General features: G+C 40.4%; 2 protein-coding genes across 3 annotated transcripts in view; one reads left to right on the top strand and one right to left on the bottom strand.

Annotated features, from left to right (window-relative positions):
• skap1 (src kinase associated phosphoprotein 1) overlaps positions 1-10,994 on the top strand; it is a 31,698-nt gene extending 20,704 nt beyond the window's left edge. The window contains exons 10-13 of the mRNA XM_056366042.1: positions 939-992; positions 1,128-1,237; positions 9,258-9,357; positions 9,711-10,994. Coding sequence (XP_056222017.1) covers positions 939-992; positions 1,128-1,237; positions 9,258-9,350 — 257 coding nt within the window. The 3' untranslated portion in view covers positions 9,351-9,357; positions 9,711-10,994. The remainder of the gene's footprint in view (positions 1-938; positions 993-1,127; positions 1,238-9,257; positions 9,358-9,710) is intronic.
• On the bottom strand, positions 10,571-20,364 carry snx11 (sorting nexin 11). 2 transcript variants are annotated; one of them, XM_056366040.1, is made up of 7 exons: positions 20,206-20,364; positions 18,728-18,767; positions 18,277-18,363; positions 15,598-15,698; positions 14,713-14,808; positions 14,367-14,591; positions 10,571-14,064 (listed from the first exon to the last, which is right to left on the bottom strand). In XM_056366040.1, exons 2-7 carry the CDS (start codon positions 18,749-18,751, stop codon positions 12,747-12,749), a joined length of 1,851 nt encoding a protein of 616 aa, XP_056222015.1. In that variant the 5' UTR covers positions 18,752-18,767; positions 20,206-20,364; the 3' UTR covers positions 10,571-12,746. The 2 variants fall into 2 exon arrangements, with proteins under 2 accessions (XP_056222015.1, XP_056222016.1); XM_056366041.1 differs by having other exon boundaries at positions 18,728-18,762.
• Positions 20,365-20,420: the final 56 nt, after the last annotated feature.

Below are 20,420 nucleotides of genomic sequence, written 5' to 3'. Positions count from 1 at the left end.
ACATGAAGAGTGCTGAACAAATGTTTGGACCCTTTGTAAACAAAATTAAAATCTCTCTTTTATTTTTTTTTTATTTTTTAAGAAAATCTATAATTATGCATAATTTCCTTTTGAATCTTATAGAAATTATGAGTAATTTTGTTCTTGAAATGTGCAACAACCTGAAACTGCCAGTCACTGTGTGTGTGAGAGACAGACAAAGACCTCCCTCACATATAGACACACGAAACTTTGTGCATCCAGACACAAACTGTACATATGATCACAAATATGCATGTGGTGGATATACAGTATGTGTGTATTAGGGTGTGTGTGTGTGTGTGTGTGTGTGTCGTCCTTCCTGCTCTTCCTGGAAGCAGAGGCGCAGGTTTGTGCTGGAAGGTGGATAGTGTTGCTGGGTTGCTGTCAGCCTGCTGGTGTTAAGGATGGATGTGGGAGACAGAGGGCAGGCATATCACTGTGTCACCTCTCAGACCACCGGGTGCCACGCCCCACAGTCGATGACACGTCCGCCTCCGCATGCCTTAAAGACAGCCTCTTTTTCTTCAACTTTTCCCATCTGGGTCTCTGATACATTTGAACAAATTGATCCTCATCGAGGAGTTCAGTCTGGTGAAAGAAAAATAAACTTCTTGTGTCACGTGGAGATACATCAGAGATTGCCTGACAATCCTTTTTTATTTATTTTTGCTTATTTTGTACTGAACATTTGTGAGACAAAAGAAATCTTCTGAGAAATAGTTTGTACTAAAGTCCCATAGAGGTAATGTTTTGTTCTTATTATGATTTTTTTCCTTTTTTATTTTACTGTCAGATAATGAAATTAAAATGTTTGGGCCCTGATATCTAGTGAAAAAATGCTTCCTGCTTCTAAAAGTGAAGTCAGACATGGATAAATGTTCTGTCACAAGTATCATTTTGTTGTGTTGTTTGTTTAGAAGAGGATTTTCCAGATCATATGGATGAGAGCAGTGAGAAGAACAACAAACCAGGTCAGCACCTCATTACAGTCTTGTGCTAATAATGAGAAAATTTCCAGCTTAATAGTTCACAGCGACTTTCTTTGTCTAAGACGTGAGGAAACACCATTGTCTTGTTTTAAATTTGTGCTTTGAATTTCCTCTCAGCTTGGTCATCAGATTACGCTAACTACTACCAGGGTTTATGGGATTGCGAGGCCGACGAGCCAGATGAGCTGTGCTTCCACAGAGGGGATCTCATCTACATCATCAGCAAGGTCAGCATCACCATCAGCCACAACAATCCAAGAGGTTATTTAAACTTCCCTCGGATTTCAGTGATTTCTGGACACACTTCTCACAGTCAGGAACCATTCCTAACTGCACCCTCGACTCGTAGACATAACTACAGGAGCAATTACAGTAGTTTAAAATGAGTCAAATGTGATGCAGATGTGGAAAATTTGTAATTATTTAAGGGTTAAACAACATCAACTCCAGTAATCACTTTGTCCTCATTTACTTCCCCGACATGCTGATATCCCCAACGTCTAAATTCCTCTGTTAGTGAGCACTTGTATCTCGATACAGCAGAGAAGCAGCAACAGTGGCATTGTCTATTCCCGGGCCACAAGGGTGAAGCACCATTCGGGCGCTGCGTAATGGTGCTGTTGTTCATTATGGAGCCTCTATCACAGGGGTTAATTGAGTAGGCAGCCATGCGAAGCTCTTCCTTTCTGTTTGACATAAACTGCAGGTGAAGCCATCCTGCATCTCAGCTCTTTTCTCTCAATCTATTTCCTTGTGTTTTATGGCCATCTTGTAGTTACATGCAGAGTATCTACCAGGGAAAAGCCACCCTACTGGAAATCAATGGCTTGTAATTTGGGCACTTTTACTCTGCTGCGTACAGCGCCTTGTTCCCTGGCTTTTGCTATTGCTCGGTTTAGAAATTGAATCATCATGTTCTGTGTTTGGGTTAAATTATCTGAAGAGTAGTGGGAGGAAGAAATTACAGCATATTCAGCTTTCTTGTTAGTAATTAGAAGGTAAAGATGGAGAAATTATGTGTTCAACCTCATGATTTAATGCATCTTTGATCAGCAGTTAGAGAAACTGAATTTTAATTATTTGTATTTTTCCTTTTGCAGCAGGTTAAGCACAGAAATGAAAGAAGTCAAGGTTTTAATTTTATTTTAGATGGATAAACAAACAGTGTCAGTTGTTGTTGAAGAAATACGAGCCTTTAGTTTACAACAGCAGATGTGGCACAGGTGAAATATGCCTTTCACACAAGATGGACTTTTAATTGAAGTTCTTTTGGCAGTGCCAGATTAATGAGATGCCAGCCTTCTCTGTCTGTGTGTGCTGGTTGATAGGGGAAAATGTCAAAACAGCCATGTCCATTTTTCACGCAAGGATGACAAAGGCAGCGCACTTGGGGAAACAAAGGGGACCTGGCTCCGTGCTACGGATCCGCCTCAAACAGCCTCAGCCCTGCCTGGCGTATTACTTTACACTGTATGGATCGGATTACCGCCTTACCGGAGACCTTAAAAGTAAACTTAAATCCAGGTTGGAGGCAAGACTCGGTTGTAGTATCTCACAATCTTAATGTCACAGATTACTCTTGTTTTGTCAAGCTTATATGCTGAAGTCATAACACAGTGACAGACTGTGAGAGAGGATTCTAACTATCTTCTAATGGATTTAAAGTGAGGCTCTGGCTGTAAATTATTTAAAGGTGATCTCCGGACGGCTTCCGAATGTTTGGTTTTGTGTGACGACACGACTCCACCTGTCCCATTTTGTGTCTTAATAGCATCACATTTCCCTCATGAATAGCATTATTTGGATTATGGCCTGTAATCGGCTATTTATTTTAATGAGCCCTTGGGGAGGGCTTCCCTGTGTCTTCTGTGTGTACACACAGGCCCTGTCGGCGTTCAGTTTTACGGGGGGATTCCTGAGAACCCTGACCTCGATGAGTGAAATACGGGCCCTTGGCTAGAACTCAAGTCTGTCGCTTAACTGGGGACCCAGACACATGAAATGGCCGTAATAAAACCAGGGCCCATAAATTCTCTTAGAGGGTGGGAGGCCTGGTTGTCTGTGCTGTTATGTCAACACTGACCATAATTACAAGGTAATAAGGACACGCTCTAAGTGCTAAATCAATGGTGCTAACAAACTGTTATTTTTAAAGCTGGGATGTGATTGACTGCTGAAGTGCAGAATGGGATAGCCACAGGCGTGGTGTCATATGGCTGTGAACTGAGGAGAACATGCCGATTGTATAAAAGGCCCTCATCCATCATTATTGATCTCTCACTTACTGTAAAGTGGGGGCATTTTTACTGTATTTGTGTTTTTTTCCCCTTGTGAGTTGCTGTGCATGCGCGCACATCTGTGTATCACTGACAAAGTAAATAAATTAGAAACCTCACAACTCATATGAATCCCATTAGTTCAAGAGAATTAATCTCATAGCGTGCCTCCGCTGCTGGTTGCCTAACTTGCTTTCCGCAGAGCCTGATGTCGATGCTCAGCGCGCTGATACATGAGGTAGAAACACACCGTGAAATACATCTTGTGATTTTTGCTCTGGCATTTCATTTCTGAGGGCTTGCATTTTTCTAATGCGCATTATGGCTGTACACTGACATTTTAGTGTGTGATGATAGATACCGGCAAGCTCAAGTTTTTTGCAGTATCGCACTCTGTTGATTTAAATTGTTGAGATGTTTCACACACATTTCCACTGCATCGGGAGGATCTAAACTGCAGCTTATCCTGTAACATGCAAAGGGTAATTTGTTATAGGATTTACAATGTGTTGTTGCAATATGGGATTAATTCATCACTGTGGCTAAAAGCTATTGTTTCACTTCTTCCTGACATGTGTAATGCCTGTATACATTGTCAGCCATGTCACACCCTCAACCATAAGGTTGTCCTGCATTCTTGCCCTCTAATTTATGTATCCAGAATCAAAAGACATGGGCTCTACAGGTCAGCTGTCACATTCCTGTATTCCCACAGGCACTCATGGAGAACGGCGGGATGGAGTGGGAAGAGATTTATGGCACAAACCGATCCAGGGTCCTTAAAACTCTGCCAAGCGTTGCCGCCACCTCTCCCTCTTTCTCTCCATTGCCTTTCTCACCTCTCTTCCTCCATCCGTTGTCCAACCAAAACGCAGAGAGAGGGAGACGTGCCAGCCAATCGGGTGTGTCTCCCAAAGCAGAGCGTCACTTCACATTTGGCCAAAATGTTCAGCTGCAGCTGCTCATTAGACAGAATGAGAACATGGACACCACTGACACCTTGTGGCAGTTTGGATCAGAATTTCATCTTATTAAATAACACCTTATACAAACACCTAAAGCTGATTTACAGCCGTATAAACTCACTTGTTGTGATTTATAGCTTCCAAAAAATGCAAGTTATGATAAAACGTTTTTTAAAAAGAAATAAGAAATTTAGTTTAAATGGCCACTCATATTCTATCTAAACTACCTGTGACGGCCTTTATTCAGGGTCATAACAGGCTTCTTCTCAGTTTTACAAGGCAGTTTGGTCCACTGCCCACAGGTCACACGGACTGAATGAAGCTGAAGAAAAGGAAAAGTGGGCAAACAATCAGATGGGAAAAGTCAAGCAAGAGAGACAAAGAGGGGGGATGCCTTTATTCTTTTGTGTGAACCCTGTCCCCCCTCTCCTTTCTCCTTTTCTCTGTCACACACCCATTTAAAGACCCCTAGCTGCTATTGTGGCCATAGACACCAAGACGCTATAGACAGGCAAGACATCCTATTTACCACCCAGAGTAGCAGGGGGTGAGTCTGGGGTTTGGGGTCATGCAGGAGGCAGCGGTCATCCCCCGGTCAACTACAGTAGGTCATTATTCAGCCCAAGCCAATAGCCCAGAACCGTGTCCGAGCAACCCACCCCCAATCCATTCTGCTTAATTATTATAAATGAGGGGCGGCGTAAACAGCCATCATTACAGACACTCAGTGGCATACACAAATCCACTTTAAATTGCTATTAAGTTAAGGAGCTATCTGTAATCCCAGGCGTGCATTAGAAAGGAGCAAGTAGGTTTTCTTTTTATTAAATCTCATCGTCCCTGAGATATTTTCAAACGTTCTCATGCTCTGTCATGTTTCCAATTTGAAGCCAATTCACTGATTTAATTAAAAGCCCACTAGGAAAAAATGGACACTAAGTAGCCATTTCGATCTCTGGTTGTGCAGAATAATCGTCCATATTTCTGAATGGATTTTGACAAGATTTTTTTCTTAGCAGATTCCTCTAAAAATAAGCATTTCCCCAACAGTTTCAGGTATTATCAGGTCATTTGTGAAGTGTACCTGTGTGAGCGGTGAGGAGGGCTCGCTAACCTGATTGCAGATTACAGATCACGGGCTTCTGTCTGGCACAAGCTGTTCATGTTTCTTTGTTAGTGTGAGCAGTGATGGAAGAACTGCAGAGAGCTGCAGTGTATCTGATGAGTCCATGTAGAGGATAAAGAGAAAGGCAAAAAAACAAAAAAAACAAGAGAGGATGCAAGTGGAAAGGCTGCTACAGGAGAGATGGAAAGAGAGGAATAGGAGGAAAGGAGGGAGGGGGCTGGAGGGAGGGAGGGAGGGAGGGAGGGAGGGAGGGAAAGATTGTAACACCCAGGCGGCGGGTTCAGCAGCAGGGCAATGAGAGACTTCCTGCGCTCCATCACGCCCAAGGCCTGCCTCAGTCAGCTGGTGGCCGAGGAAAGATGCCTCATGTGTCAGGCTTATTAGCACTCCCCCTAGTTTGTATGCATTTGGGATTGTGTGTGTGTGTGTGTGTGTGTGTGTGTGTGTGTGTGTGTGTGTGTGTGTGTGTGTGTGTGTTTCATCTGGGAGCATGGGTGTGTGTTTGAGATAAAGGAAAGGAAGAGGAGATGCAGTGAGGATCTCTACAGAATTTTACAATTTACTAAAAGGAAAAAAAGGTGTTTTTTCTAAAGCTGTGTTGTGTTCAGGTACATGGCGGTTGCGTGACAAGACACCTGCCTCACCCCCGTCGTCTTTCGCCGCATCCAACCAACCTCGACTCACCTTCTCCCCGCTTCAGGCTCGGGTAGTTGTCAATCCGTCCTCTGGTCGGGTACATGAGCGATGGGCCTATCAGAATGCCACCATTAGCCAGCCCCCTGAGTGGTAAATAAACGATCGCGCCGGTACACTGCAGGTGTTGTCATGGCAACCTGCTCTCAGCGCCAGCCCCGCCCACGCTCATTCCCCACTCTCTCGGCGGAGGAGTCACCGGGAGGTTAACGAGTCAACGTGCCGCAGCCGCCACAACATGGCGCTGTTTGCCCCCCCACCCCCACCCCCTCCCCTCTTTTTCTCCCTCTGCTCCCACACAGAGTTGATTTGATCTGCATCCAGGTTGCAGTAAACACAGGCTCTGATATGTGTCACCTCTCTTACTCACACAGTGCATCCTGGGACGTCTTGTAAATGGGATAAAACCAGACACTTCTCATAACTCAGGTGCGTTTGATTTTGCTCACCCCAGAGCATCTTGGAGTGAACGAATACTTAACAACTTGTCCCATTATTCAGTGCCACAATGAGCCGAAATATGCCTGCTCTTTGCCCCAACCTTAACATTTCAAAACTTCACATACAAAATCGAACAAAAACAAATCAACCTAAAAGACAAGAAAGAGGAAAACAAACAGAAGGAAGAGGACATTGAGCAGTTAGCATAGTTTTTGTCATTTGGATAATTTACTCTCCACGCCTCTTGGAATGTCCCTATTACAGCAGGTGTACTCTGGATGAACCCATTTCAAGTATGAGGAAGATGGACTCTGCACGCCTGACAGACTTCCACCGCCATTGGCACCCACTCTGTGATGTAGCAGTTGTATTAAAATGGCGGCGCTGATAATCCAAAAGACCTTTCTCAGGGAGAATTTGAGACCGACTGCACAGATGGGCCACGGAGATAAATAAAACTCTCTGTCACTATGGTTGGTGGAATAGTGCTGCGACGCCCCCAAGGGAGAGAAAAACTGTTTCGCTCCCTCTCTCCGATGCCTCCCCCCGTCCGTCTGTCTCCCCCTCTCCTCCTCCTCTGTTCACCTCCTCTCAATTGGGAACCAGAGCCAGCTTTCCGCAACCGGGCTTTTCCCTCTGCAGTCTTATGGGGAGCATAAAAACACCATTTCGGACTTCACTTTCCCCTGCGTGATGAGCTCAAACACACACTGAATTGTCACTCAGACTGTCACAGAGCCAAGTGTAGTGGAGCATCCCAGTCAGAGTCAGAACGATGAGGCCTAGATGGACAGGCTGGTTACTGTAGCTACCTGTTTGTGCTGTTAGAACACTTGAGTCTCGTGGTTTATCACTTTGTAAGCGATCCATCCCTCCTTGCTGTCCAAACACCACTCATTAGCTGCAGGCCTCATTCCTCTGGAGGGAGAGAGGTGTCAGGTTGAGATGATCAGTGACAAAATGCCGTTCGTCATGTCATGTTATGTGTGTGTTTTTAAAACGAGAACCTATAAGAGCAAGAAGTGATTCCAGTTTGAAACGCAAGACATCAGAACACCAAACTTTTCTGCATGTATCTGCTCTCATGTGTTTGCTCGGACTTGGTACATGTCGGTGTGTAGTTGAGCATTTTATCTTCTCTTCAGTGCAGAGACAAACTGTTCAGGCAGCCATTCTCAATCTGCTGGAGAGGAGAGGAGAGATGAGGGGCCAGGCTCTCTGCTCCATCAGGACGGGGAAAATGAAGGCCGGCTGGTGCCTCCTCTGCTCCTCTGCTGGGCTTTAACGCCCCTCTGGTCTCAAGCCAAATATTGATCTAGCACAGATCTAGTTAGAGCCCAACTGCTGTGATCACATGGTCATGAGGTGGTTGATGTGACTCAAGTTCCTAAATGTTCGAAACACTTTTAAAGATCAGATGAAAGGTTTTGTTATTTCAGTCTGATGTGAGAGTTTTTAGTCAAATTGGAGTTTTTAGTTCAAGCAAAGCCACAACTAGACATATAGATATTTCCACTGCCAATTAATGTATAATGTTGATTATTTAACTGAGTATTAACCAAAAAGCCAATTAAATGAGTATAAATTTGATCTAACATGGATTTAATTTGATTCTTTCAGTGATGATTAAACGCAACATAAAATCTCACATTATGCCCACAATTTGATCCATGTATATATTTTCATACTTCCAAAAAGTATAACACATGTAAATTGTAAATATCAAAACCTTGGCTTAGTGTGTTGAAATTAGACTCTTTCGTTATATTTATATTATCAAAGTTTTTTGAATTGAAGCGATATTGTCTCACTTTCTATCTTTCCTATTTAATTAAACATTTCATGTGTTTTTGTTTCTTTTTTTTAACCCCATTATTTGGTCTACAAGATGTCTAACGTGCTCATAAAAAATCCAAATTGATTTCCTACAACAGATTATTGTTTTTTCCCAGCTGCCAAAAAACCCTGAAGGTTTTTAATTCCGGTGACATGAAACAGACACAATTGTTTCTCTTTTTGAGGTTTTATGTTTTCAGTCACTGTACTGAGTTACAGTGCATTTAATCTAATGTGAACAGCATTCTGTTTTCTATAAACACTTCCATTTTATCCTCTTTAAAAGTTGTTTTTTTTTGGGAAGTTTTTCCTCACCTGAATCAAAGGTCTGTGAATTATGACATTAGGCTAAATAAATAGAAATTGACCTGATTGGACTCAACACATGGCAAACTCTGATCCTGGTTCTGTTTCTTTTAATCACAGTACAAAAATTAAGTTTTGTTTCATTCATCATTAGTCTGGGAGAACAGGCAGGCAGTCGTTATGGCTTTTCATCAGTTACAAAAAACAGTTTTATGTTCGATGCTCACTGTCTCAATCGTCTTGTTTACCGTTTTCCCCGTCGGTGAATGAAGACCCTCAGGGTTAATGTGCCACAGTCACTATTAGAATATTACACGACTGTTTAGTGGCTGGGATTTTGACTTTTCTGGATTTCCTTTGCTAGAGTTGAGTTTATATGATACAAGAGCATTTTTAATTTTATTATTTTAGTTGCTGCTGAAAAGGACAGGCCACATATAATTGCATTTCAAATCATTGGAATGGTTGTTCTTGTGTTAATAATATGAGATGACCCTTATATTAAAATCAAATAAAAATGTGAAATTGGTGCTTGATCCTGCTTCGTTTACTTCTCGGATCCCTCAGAGACTTACTGCTCTTTATTTGTTCATTTCGGGTCCAGGAGTACAACATTCACGGCTGGTGGGTCGGCGAGCTGAACGGCACTGTGGGTATCGTCCCCAAGGACTTCCTGCACCCTGCTTACATCCTCTAAGCTCCAGGTACAGAGGTACTCTCTTATCATCAGCATTATGGACCATTACTGTGGCCTAATACACAGAAACGGTCCCCCTGGTACTCATCCAGAATGCCATTGAGGTATATTCAGTCGTTGACCTGCCATTTATGGCATCTGCTGGCTGGAAGAAGTACTGCATAAAGCAATCTGAACGCTGCAATATGTGATGGGTGAGAATAAATATGTGCAACAAAAGCGTGATCACAGCGTCAGTTGTCGTATTTAAGAAAATGATTCCCTAATATTGTTAGATAGACACAGCTTAAAATGAAATCTGAATTATTAATGAATGTTTCTCTTACAGCGTGTTTCTTCTTTTTTTTTTTCCTTCTACAGAGCTGCCGCTGTTGACAAAGCCAGCCAGGAATTTCACAGACAGGCCTGTCAGTCCATCTTTTCAACTTTTTTGAAAATTATTTCCTCATAAGACGGTAAATTATATCATGTAAATGTGCAGCAGTTGAACTCATTTCTATACACTATAAATCATTTGTAAAGCATCCTGTCTGATGTGCAAACTAGAGATGAGACCAAGATAGAGACCACAATTTTGATAATTGATAAATATTAATATAATATTATTTAGCAAGAAAAAAACAAACATTCTCTGGTTGCAGCTTCTGAAATTTGAGTTTTTTTTTATTATAAATTTAATAAAACTTTTTATAGAGAATTTATTGTAATACTATATAAATGTACTATTTTCTATCATTTAATGGACAAAACTATTTGACCAGTTTATCAGAAAAATAACATTTTGATAGTGAAAATAACTGTTTACTTGCAACCCTGGTACAAACTGAATTATCTTTGTTGACTGATGCATTTATTGATTCACCTGATGAAATTATCAATATGTAGATTGTTTGTGAATTGTAAATGATTTTTTGTCTTGGCCTAGAAGTTGTTTCATCAATGACATACAATTAAAAAAAATCAGCAGATGTTATGTACAATATGTAAAACATTTTAAACTACATAATGTTTGGAGTATGAGAGGCATCTTAAAAATATAATTTACTGCTTGTGTTTGCTCTTTCAGTTGAAATTCAGTGGTTATTAAACTCTTTCATTTTCACCCACTAGGTGGCAGGATTGCTCCAATATGTTGTCTTAAAACCATGAGATAGGTTGGATAAGCAAATATATCAAAATCTGAAGAAAAATGCAGAAATAAACAGTCACATGTGACATGGTAAAGAAGAAAAACTATTTATTTGAAATGAAATTATTAGATGATAGTTTGAACGTTTACACGGACACATCACTCAGGTTGTTATCATTGCCCTTGTAGATCCATGTTATAAAATAGAGGTCTCTGTAGAAGCAGGGTTTTTGACTCTGAACATAAAACAACTTTTTAAAAGCAACTCAAGTTTGCAAAAAATACCTCAGGTGCTCATTTACAGTGTAGACAGATAGCAAAACCCAGAACTATACAATCCGACGACAACAGTAGTTGCTATGACAGTTTAAGATTAATGAAAGTCTACAGTCAGAGTTGACATGGAAACACTGATCATCAATTCAACACGGCTAACTTTGCCACAAAAACATGTAAAGGATCATGTCTTTGTGAAATGATACAATAAACTGTGGGTCCCTTTTTAAAAGCAAAAAGTGTGTGTGTGTGTGCGCACGCATGTGTGTGTAACCATGTCGAGGACCAAGCTTCAGACTAGGTGGAATTAAAAACCACAAATATACTCTTCAGTGTAGTCTTTAATTTAAAACTAATTAAGCTCATCTTAATCCAACTGTTGTTTGTTAGAAAAGAGGGAGCACTGTGTTAATGTCTGAAATAAATAACTAAAAAGAAAAATCTTCACAGATAAAGTTTAGTGTATATAAACCAGGTGTCCCCCTAAGGGTGTCACTCATTTCTCCTTTTGCCAATTTTAATGAATCAAAGAGACTGAAAAGGTATTGATTTCATTGCACAGTGGTTCCCAAGTGAATATGTTATTGTTGCTTAAATTTAATTTTGAGACAAGTGGTTCAGTTTAAATTAGGTAATCAAATGATTCAATTACATTTCTTATTCTGATAATTGTTTATGAAATGAAATCCAAAAAAACCCCAATTATTTATTAGTGCTTTTTTCGGCTAAAGTGATGTAATTTGTCTCTTGATTGGATTTGTCTCTTCTGCAGACAAACCAAACCATCCTGACTTAGTGACTTGGATCAATGATAGATTATACATGGCATCATAAGCAGGCAGTTGTTGACTTAAGAGATTTTTATGTGATTCACATTAAGAGCAGGAATAACTGCGTGATTCTCTAGTGACTTAAAAGGCGGGTTCACCTTTTTTCCCCCTCTGTCTTTAAGCAATACTCACATGTCTGTAATTGTTCCTTCTGTTCATACTGGAGAGCAAATGATGTAGAATGAAATCTCCAGTTATCATTAGACAAATGAAGTGTCTGACTCCCAAATTTACAGTCTTTTTATTTCTGAAGTCTCTATTTGTCTGACTGTATCTTCACTGCAGCTCTACAGGAAAACACAGAGTGAAACTGGTATTAAATAGACTGTAACTAAAAGAAACACACATGATTTGTCTTAGGCCTCGTGTTATTTTAGGCTGAATTTCATAAATGTCAGAAAATGGTGAAAAATGTTTGTTGTAATGTCCCACAGCCTTAGGTGACATCCTCAGATGACTAAAATGATTATTGTGCATTAATTTTATTTGATTAATCAAGTAATCGATGCAATTCTATTTCAAAGCATATACGGACATGTGAGTGTTGCTATAAAAAATCGGAACCTCTTTCATTCAAGTGTATATGTCTCTGTTATAATTTGTTTCTCAAATGTTTCATTATCGGTGAACTCTGCAACATAACATGACTAAATTTCAGCGCCAAAAACATTCATTATATCTCTTACTGAACAATAAAACCTTTAATTCTTTAGATGTGCTCAGGAAACCAAATTTTGAATCATTAATCTAGATCTTGGGCACCCTCTGCTGCCAATCATGATGCACAGCAGAGGAAAAAAAAAACTTGTTCCAGTATTTAGTGTACCTGAGTGTAAATGAAGACAGTCATTTCAAAATTAGATATACACTATTTTAAAAACAAGTTATGCCTGGAACATGACTGAATATTAAATTATAAGTATGCCTCTGTTCTTGTTTGACATTAACAGACTAGATCATCCACAATATGAAGACTGTATAATAATGTGCACATATTTTGTGACAGACACAACTCCCAGTATGTACTTTGTTTATCTTCGTGTGATCGAATGCGTCTTTGGCAGAGGACGACTCCCACCATCCATTGATCAAGCTCAGTGAGGGTGAAGCAGCCCTTAAACAGGGCTTATATATGCGGTCTCATGGATTTCAGGTGTTAAACTAACGCACCTGCACCTCATGAGTCTCGTCTGGGGCGTCCAAAGACAGCGAGGACAGGGTTTCCTGCTCAGTGTATTTACTATCAGCTACTGCAGGCACGCTGCTGGTCTCTAAGATGCTGAAGTCACTGCTTTCAGTCAAATCTGCACTTGCTACAGTTGAGTTAAGGTCCACAGATGTCATATACTGCAGGTCCTCGTCCTCCTGGGCAGAAACGTCCTTTTTCTCCACAGAGCATCCATTTATCTGTAGGTCCAAAATGTTCCTGCCGGAGGCCTCCACTTCGGACCAGTGAGAGACGTCCTCAGGAGATGTTTTCATGTAGCCGTTCGCAGCCTGGATCAAGTCCTCAGTCTCGTCATAAACGCTTTCTTCCTCACTGACTTTGACAATGCTCTCATTGGAGGATGGCAGCGAGTGGCTGTCCTCATCGCTCTCATATTTGGTCCCAACAAAATCCACCTCTTCTTCAACTTGCTTTTGGTCAATCTGGTGAACTACGTGACCACTTTCCACATCTGGGACACTGCTCACGTCGTCAGTTTCAGCATCGACTTCTGACTGAAGAGGAGTCTCCCCTTTGCTTTCAGATTTTTGCTCGTCTGACTTCTCTAAATCCTCCACACAGCTGACATCTGAAACTGGACCGTTGGTGCTATCAATATGATCGAGACCGTTAAACTCAGAGATGACGTGGTTTTCTAAAACCTGCGTCACAGAGCAGACGACTTCCAGAACTTCCTGAGGTCTGGCATCTCTTTCTGCCTCCTGTTCCTCATTGTCCTTAATATCTAAAATCGCTACAGAATTCGGACATTCCTCTGGCTCACAGGTGACCTTTTCTATATTTACTTCCACAGCACTGTCCAACTGATCAGTCGTCACCTCCATTTCTGGATTGTGAACAGTCTTTTCTTCTGTATCTAATGTCGCAACGCTTTCCTCTTCCTCGTCAAACACACTCTCCACCCCACAGAATTCAAAGCCAGTCCCCATGGGCGAGTGCACCTCCACTGGTGTCTGTATCTGACAGGTCTTCTGCTGGGTCTGTTCTGCCAGGCTGAGGCTCTCGGGGCCGTCCGGGTTGTCACCCAGAAAAAAGCTTGCCTCTGTCGGACCACAGTCGCACTCGACGACAGCCTCTAGATGGTTGTTCTCCTGGGAGATCTTTACTGAGGATTTCTCCTTGTGCGGTAACTCAGCCGTGTCCTGATCACATTGCTCCAGTAAACCTTCTAGAGGGTCAGAGTCTCCACAGGAGAGAAGGTCAGGGCTGAAAGTCTCCTTGATTTGTAGGCACGGTTGATGAGGAGCTGGGCTGTGGTGGGAAAGAAAGAAAAACTGTTAAAACCATGCTTATTTGATTTAGTCCGGCTCAAACTGTAAATTTACTAAGGGTTCAGAATATATCATTCATCCCTGCAGCAATGTTTTTATATTGAATCTAATAACTGTCTAATGTGAAAGGGTCGGTAGTGACATCAAATCCTTGAGAATCAACACCCAAATATGCAGAACATTTTAGATCCTTCACTGTAAAAATAAGCAGTAAAGGATGATGCAGAGGTAAAAGGTTATTTTCACAGGTATAGTTCAGTGGTTTAGATCCGTCCCTCGTACCTCTCCATGGACTCATAAGAAACGGTCAAACTCGGCTCCTTGATGGAATCGTCCTCCTGAGCCTGAGCCAAGCCCCAGTTGGACGAGGCGTAGGTGAGGATGGCGTCCGTCACGGAGTAGGGAGTGTGGCCCTGAACGCAGTCCTGGATGTGACCGACCGGCAGCTGGGTCTGCAGGAAGAGGTGGAGCTGGCTGTCTGACAGGCATACTGTCATGTGCACCACTCTGTCAGGACACAGTACAAAAAATAATTATGACATTATATCAGTCACGCTGCTGTAACTCTCACAGCAGATTAAGCACTGAGATTTGTTTTAGAAGAAGATGATGATGATGAAGAACTGACTTGTCCAAGAAGGCCTGAAGTCCTTTCCTCCTCCTCTCCAGAAAGTCCTCGTTGCTGAAGGAGAAGAAGGATTTTCCTGGAAGGTCTGGGACGGGCCTGGAAGGATGACAACAAGCAAAAAAGGCTTCATCCTCCACGCTGGCAGATTATATCTCATTTGCTTCGATTAATGTCACACAGAGGTTAAATAAAACTTCGGAAAGTCCTGTTGATACGTTGATCTTACATTATACCACAATGTCATAAGAGTGACTTAATGGACGCCCACTAAAACAGATCAGGTACAAAATGTATGACTTTTACTGGTCTGGATGAGCTCATTTACAAGGTGCATAATTTTCTAAATACTTAATCAACCCAGCTTTGAAGCAGTTTTATACTGACAAAAACATCGGTATTAATAGATGTTTTGGGCTGCTTGGGGCAGCACAACAAGCTGTAAATGCATAACTTGTGGAGAACAACATTATCATTCATTTGGAGTTGTGTTTCGGGTCACGTGGTGAATTGAAGTCCAATGTTTTCTCTTTTAGCTCTGTGTTTTGTCTCCATCTACTCCTGGGGGAAATATCTGACTCTTTAGCTGCTAAATGCTCCACTATGTTCACCAGCTGCTCTCTACCTGTGTCTGTCTGCTGTTTGCTGCTGAGCTGGGAGTGGACAGTGCTGAAAGACGCTTGAATACAAGCGACCCCTTTCACATACACCAGGAGTCAGCACGTAGATTCATGGGCCGGTTTCTGACATGTGAAGAACAGTTTTCAGTCAGGCTGTCATGTAAAACTACCACCAGAGACTTAGTCCTACATTTTTGGCCTAGAATGACCCACTGGAAAGGAACACTACAAGAACAGGACCATCTGCTCACTCTTCACAGCTACTTACACCAAACCAGAGTTCTTCTGCAGCTTCTTCTTGAGCCAGACAAACTCACTGTAGCGCCGACGCACACAGGAAGTCTTGGCTGTGAAGGCTTTGCTGTTGGTCTGGGAAGGAAAAAAAAAAAAACAACACGATTATACAGAGTTAAAGTGTGAGGGATTGAATCCCATTAGAGATAAGGTTGGTGATATTTTATATTTTTCTTATTGTCAACAAGCTATGAATGAATCCCACTAACATGTTCCTACATTACCACGAACACACACACTGTAGTTTATATTGAATCAATCCCACATATACTGTCCTGCTGCCTCAAACACTCACTGAGGCACCAAATGTGTTTTAATCCGCAACTGAAAATAGTGATGATGAATGCACAATTTGCTCCTGTTTGAGTGATATTTGCTATAATCTTAAGAGCCCAGCTGTTTTAAAAAATATTAGTCTTCTAAAAATGAAACTATATATTGGTGAGAGAACAGTATAAAACAACTCCAGTCGTATCCTTTAATGTTCCAATTTACAGCATTTACTTTACATTTATATCTATCTATTTTTGGAACTGATGTGACTAGAATGACTCATGTTCCAGCTGAGTGCTTATAGCAGAACTAAAGCATAATCACATGCCATTGGTTCTGGTGACGTGTGACAAGAGTCCACTGATGTTTGCATAACAAGCCACCTTCTGCCAGACCATAATCAATTACAGCACAAGCTGCGTTGGTTTAGTTCCCATGTTATCCCATGCCAAATGTCCTGAGAAGGATCACTTTTTTACTGAGCTTCCTCCTCGTGTCAATCATGTCGTTCAAACAGAATTTGAAAGTAAGTCAAGGAAAAAAAAAAAGATTATAGAACAGTACCTTTCATGCGCTGGATAGCATTATTCAGTCATATTATTAGAGCTGCAGCGATTAGTCAATTATTTGATGAGTCAATCAACAGAAAATCAATTGGTTAAAGTAATTTTTTAAGCACAAATGTCTGACATTTCCTGATTCCAGCTTGTCAAATGTGAGGATTTGATCTTTTTCTTTGTCATACATGAAAGTAAACTGATTATCTTTTGGTTTTGGACAAAACAGGACACCTGAAGACATCAGATTGTCAAATAATATGCTGATCAGATAATCAATAATGAAAATAACTGTTGAGCGCAATAAGACATTCAGTTTAGGTTTAGACTAGCAACCACTGTGTGGAAGCTAATGAGGGTCCAAATAAAGAAATAAAGAGTTTAGGTGTGTTATACGGAAGCTTTAATATTTTATACAAATATCCATTTCTGTTTCAAGCTGAGATTCTCAATGCTGAGAATTACATACAGCAGTTTGGTTTCACCAAGTTAACTTTTAAATACATTTTTAATTTGACATAGAAATGTAATTTAATACCCGTTTCACAATCATACCGCCCACAGTATGAAAGACATCAATATAAACCAGTAGGGATGATTAGACCAAGAATAAAATAACACATTTTACACCTATTTCACATTTTTGTCATTACTTCCTGTCAGGATATAACAATCATTCATAACAACATAATTTATTAATCATTAAAAATTAATGCATGAATGGACAGCTAGATTATCCAATTAAAAATAACGAATTCATTAGTCAACTAGCTCAGAGGTCTGGAACAATAGTACTTGGGATTTTCCAGCCAGGTTTTGCTAAAATCACACACAAACCTTTTAGAATTGTATTATTAATGTTACTGCCTGTAGCAGGAAGAACATTTTTTTGTGAGGAAACCTTATCAGTGACTTTTTATGCTAAAATAGTTATATGTTGTTTAGGGTTCATAGTTTCTGCACAGTGAGAGGCAATAAAAGCAGTGAAATATTTTTCTGGAGGGCATGTGTTGAACTAAAATAACAATAAAAGCTACTTGTTTGGATTTTCCATTATTCTAATTTTTAACACTTTGTTCATTTACAGCTCACATGTCTTCATGCAAAGCAATAACTTATCGACCACAAGGCAAAATGAATCATGTGAGGTCAAATGATCTTTGCCAATTTCATGACTCATCACACACATAACTCATCCATCTGGCCATGGAGCCTTACTGCTGACACAGCATTCCTCAACACAAACCGCCACCGAGACAACAACATCAACTCCTGTCCAAGCAAAATGTAGGGAATCTATCTCTTTTCCAAAGGTTACGTTAGAGTGAAAAGGGTCACAAAGTTCTTATCGAGGGAGTGGTATCTGAAGCTCCAGTCGAGGCTGTTTACTGTTGCTATTTCCTTCTTTGTAGTGTAACACACAGGCTTAATAGAAAAATACTACACTGGTATACAACTTCTAGTAAGTAAGAAACTCCTTCTAAATATCATCAAATTGTTTCATTTTAAAGCAAGTTTATTTTCTAATAAAATTTATAAATAAAAGTGTATTTTAGGACTTTTCTCATTACTAACACACCTTTCATCTGTTTTTATAGATTGCTACTTAATTTATCCTGAGGGGAATTCACATATTGTAGCAGCACCATATAACCAATGAATGAAAACATATAAAAAAAGAAAAACAGGCTAACATCGATAAACAATACAGAGAAGCAGAGATAACAGTTATTGACCTTTGTGTTTTATCACACTCTGCGTAACCGTTTCAGCTCTGAAACAAGTGACCTATTGTTTTATTGTAATTTAGTGTCAATACTCACATGTAGGAATATTTTATAATCCACATATGAATTCCACGAGCCTTCGTTCTGCATGCGGGGATCTTGGACCCGCACTGCAACAAACTCCTGAAGGAGAGAAACAAAGTCATAGTTTCATAAGTTTAAATTTAAAAATAAATAAATAAATAAAACTGCTGTGGTGTTTGTGCGCATGTGTTCCTGTGTGTTTTACTGTCTCATGGTTAAAATAACTGATCAAAATCTAAATAACTTGTTTTGGCACGACATATGCCTCTTCTACACAGATGAAGTTTCTGAAATGCTTTTAAACACATTGTTCTTTGGCATTTATGAACTGGAAGTTTGTTTTAAAGGAGGGAGGTGTATCCCTACAGAAAGTCTTTTTTAGGTTTCACCAACAAGTGGAGCTCATATTACAAATGAATCTTGTGATTGAATGTAGACAAAGAAAAAGCGGGAAGCTACTTACATCTTCTTCGTGATTGCTGTTCATCCTACCGAGTGCTGCACTGCATAAAAAAGGAGAAATGAATGAGGAGAGTTTTCAATAAACTGGATCAAAAGCTCAAATTATCTACCTTTTCTACAGTGATGTCATGACTTGATGACTCATCCTATTCAAGAGAAGCTGGTAAGATAAGATCAACTGAGTCACTCTCACAGGCATTTCCCTTTACCACAAAACAAGAGCAAAGTATTCAGACTCTTAAGAGCTTTTCCAAAGAGAAACAAGCACTCACTTCCCCTGGTCTTATAGCAGTTTGTTGAGTGTCTCTATAGCTTTGTGAAATTCCTTACATTAGCAGTTTATTAGTCGTGTACTCTACAGCTTGTAGACCAAGCTGCCTCAAACCAATATCAGTGTAACTTACCCATCATTAATCTGGTGAAGCACATTTATCTGCATCTCTGCTTCCTCACTGACAGTGAGATTGCAGAAAAAAAACCTAATGCAATCTAATCCAATACCAACAATCAGCAATGGCATACTAGTAAAGGCTGGTATATGTCAGCAAGGGCAGCAACTAACAAATATTTTCATTATTAAGTGATTTATGGACAGTTTATTTGAGTTGTAATATAATAAAATGTGCAAAATGATACATTCAAAATGCTTTATTGTCTCTACAACAGTCCCTAGAGATATTCAAATCATAATGTTATAAAATAGAGAAAACAGCAAACACTAACATTTGCCTTATTCTCATCTAGCTACTGTTACTAATACTTGCAAATATGGATGGATTACCAAATGAGCCTTGTGGACACAGGCTTCTGATTAAAGCAACTGTTGTAAAGTCAACACAACTACAAAGATACACAAAACAACCACTGAGAGACACAAAACGACCAAAGAGAGATGTATAAAAAAACCATAAAGAGTCAAATAATGGGTAGTGGGAGACATAAATGGTACCAAAGAAACACTAAACAGCTACAAAGACACGTAGAAACACCACAAGAAGATTTTTTTAAAAACAACCACAAAGAGACCTAGACATGGTTGCTTCATATGTGGTCACTGCCTCTCTTTCAGACTTGGTTTCTTTCTCTTAATTAAGGGGGCGTGGGGAGGTTTTACTTTTTCGTGCCCAGGGGGGCTTCAATGTTTCATAAACCGTCCATTCTTGCAACAGTTATCTCTCCATTTAAACAGACAAAATATTCTGCTTATTGGGAGGGTGTCCTGCTGTGGAACAGTAGAAGTAACCGTCAGAAACATGCGGAATTTAACAGCTTGTGGATGATGTAATATATTTAGCCTCTTTATACTGTACAACGAAACTTAAGGTGAAAATAAAGTGCCACTAAGATCCTAAATTAAGAGACACGGCTGTCACATGGTGAAACCTAACGACTTTTTAAAGAGGAGTTAGTTAGTCTAGCTAAACAACCTGGCTAAAGGAAACGTCAGCTAAAGGCTAATACTTGTCGACAACTACTTACTCTCATAAGTGTGTTAGCTGCTGTGGTAATGTCCAGGCGGCTGTTGTCGATATCGTCCTGCCTGTCGATGTTTGTGTTTCACTTAAGAATAAAATCCTCAAACACAGACGCTTGTTGTTCCGACCTGCTCCTGGCTCCATTTCGCAAGTCACAAGCAGCGCCGCGACGTCACACGGTGACGTAGCGACTTCCGGAAGCGTGCGTTAGAGCGTAAG

Source organism: Seriola aureovittata, chromosome 21 (assembly GCF_021018895.1).
Source record: "Seriola aureovittata isolate HTS-2021-v1 ecotype China chromosome 21, ASM2101889v1, whole genome shotgun sequence".
In the NCBI taxonomy this organism is placed as follows: Eukaryota; Metazoa; Chordata; class Actinopteri; order Carangiformes; family Carangidae; genus Seriola; species Seriola aureovittata.
The sequence above is the reverse complement of the archived record's forward strand: the minus strand, read 5'-3'. Positions and strand labels throughout refer to the sequence as shown.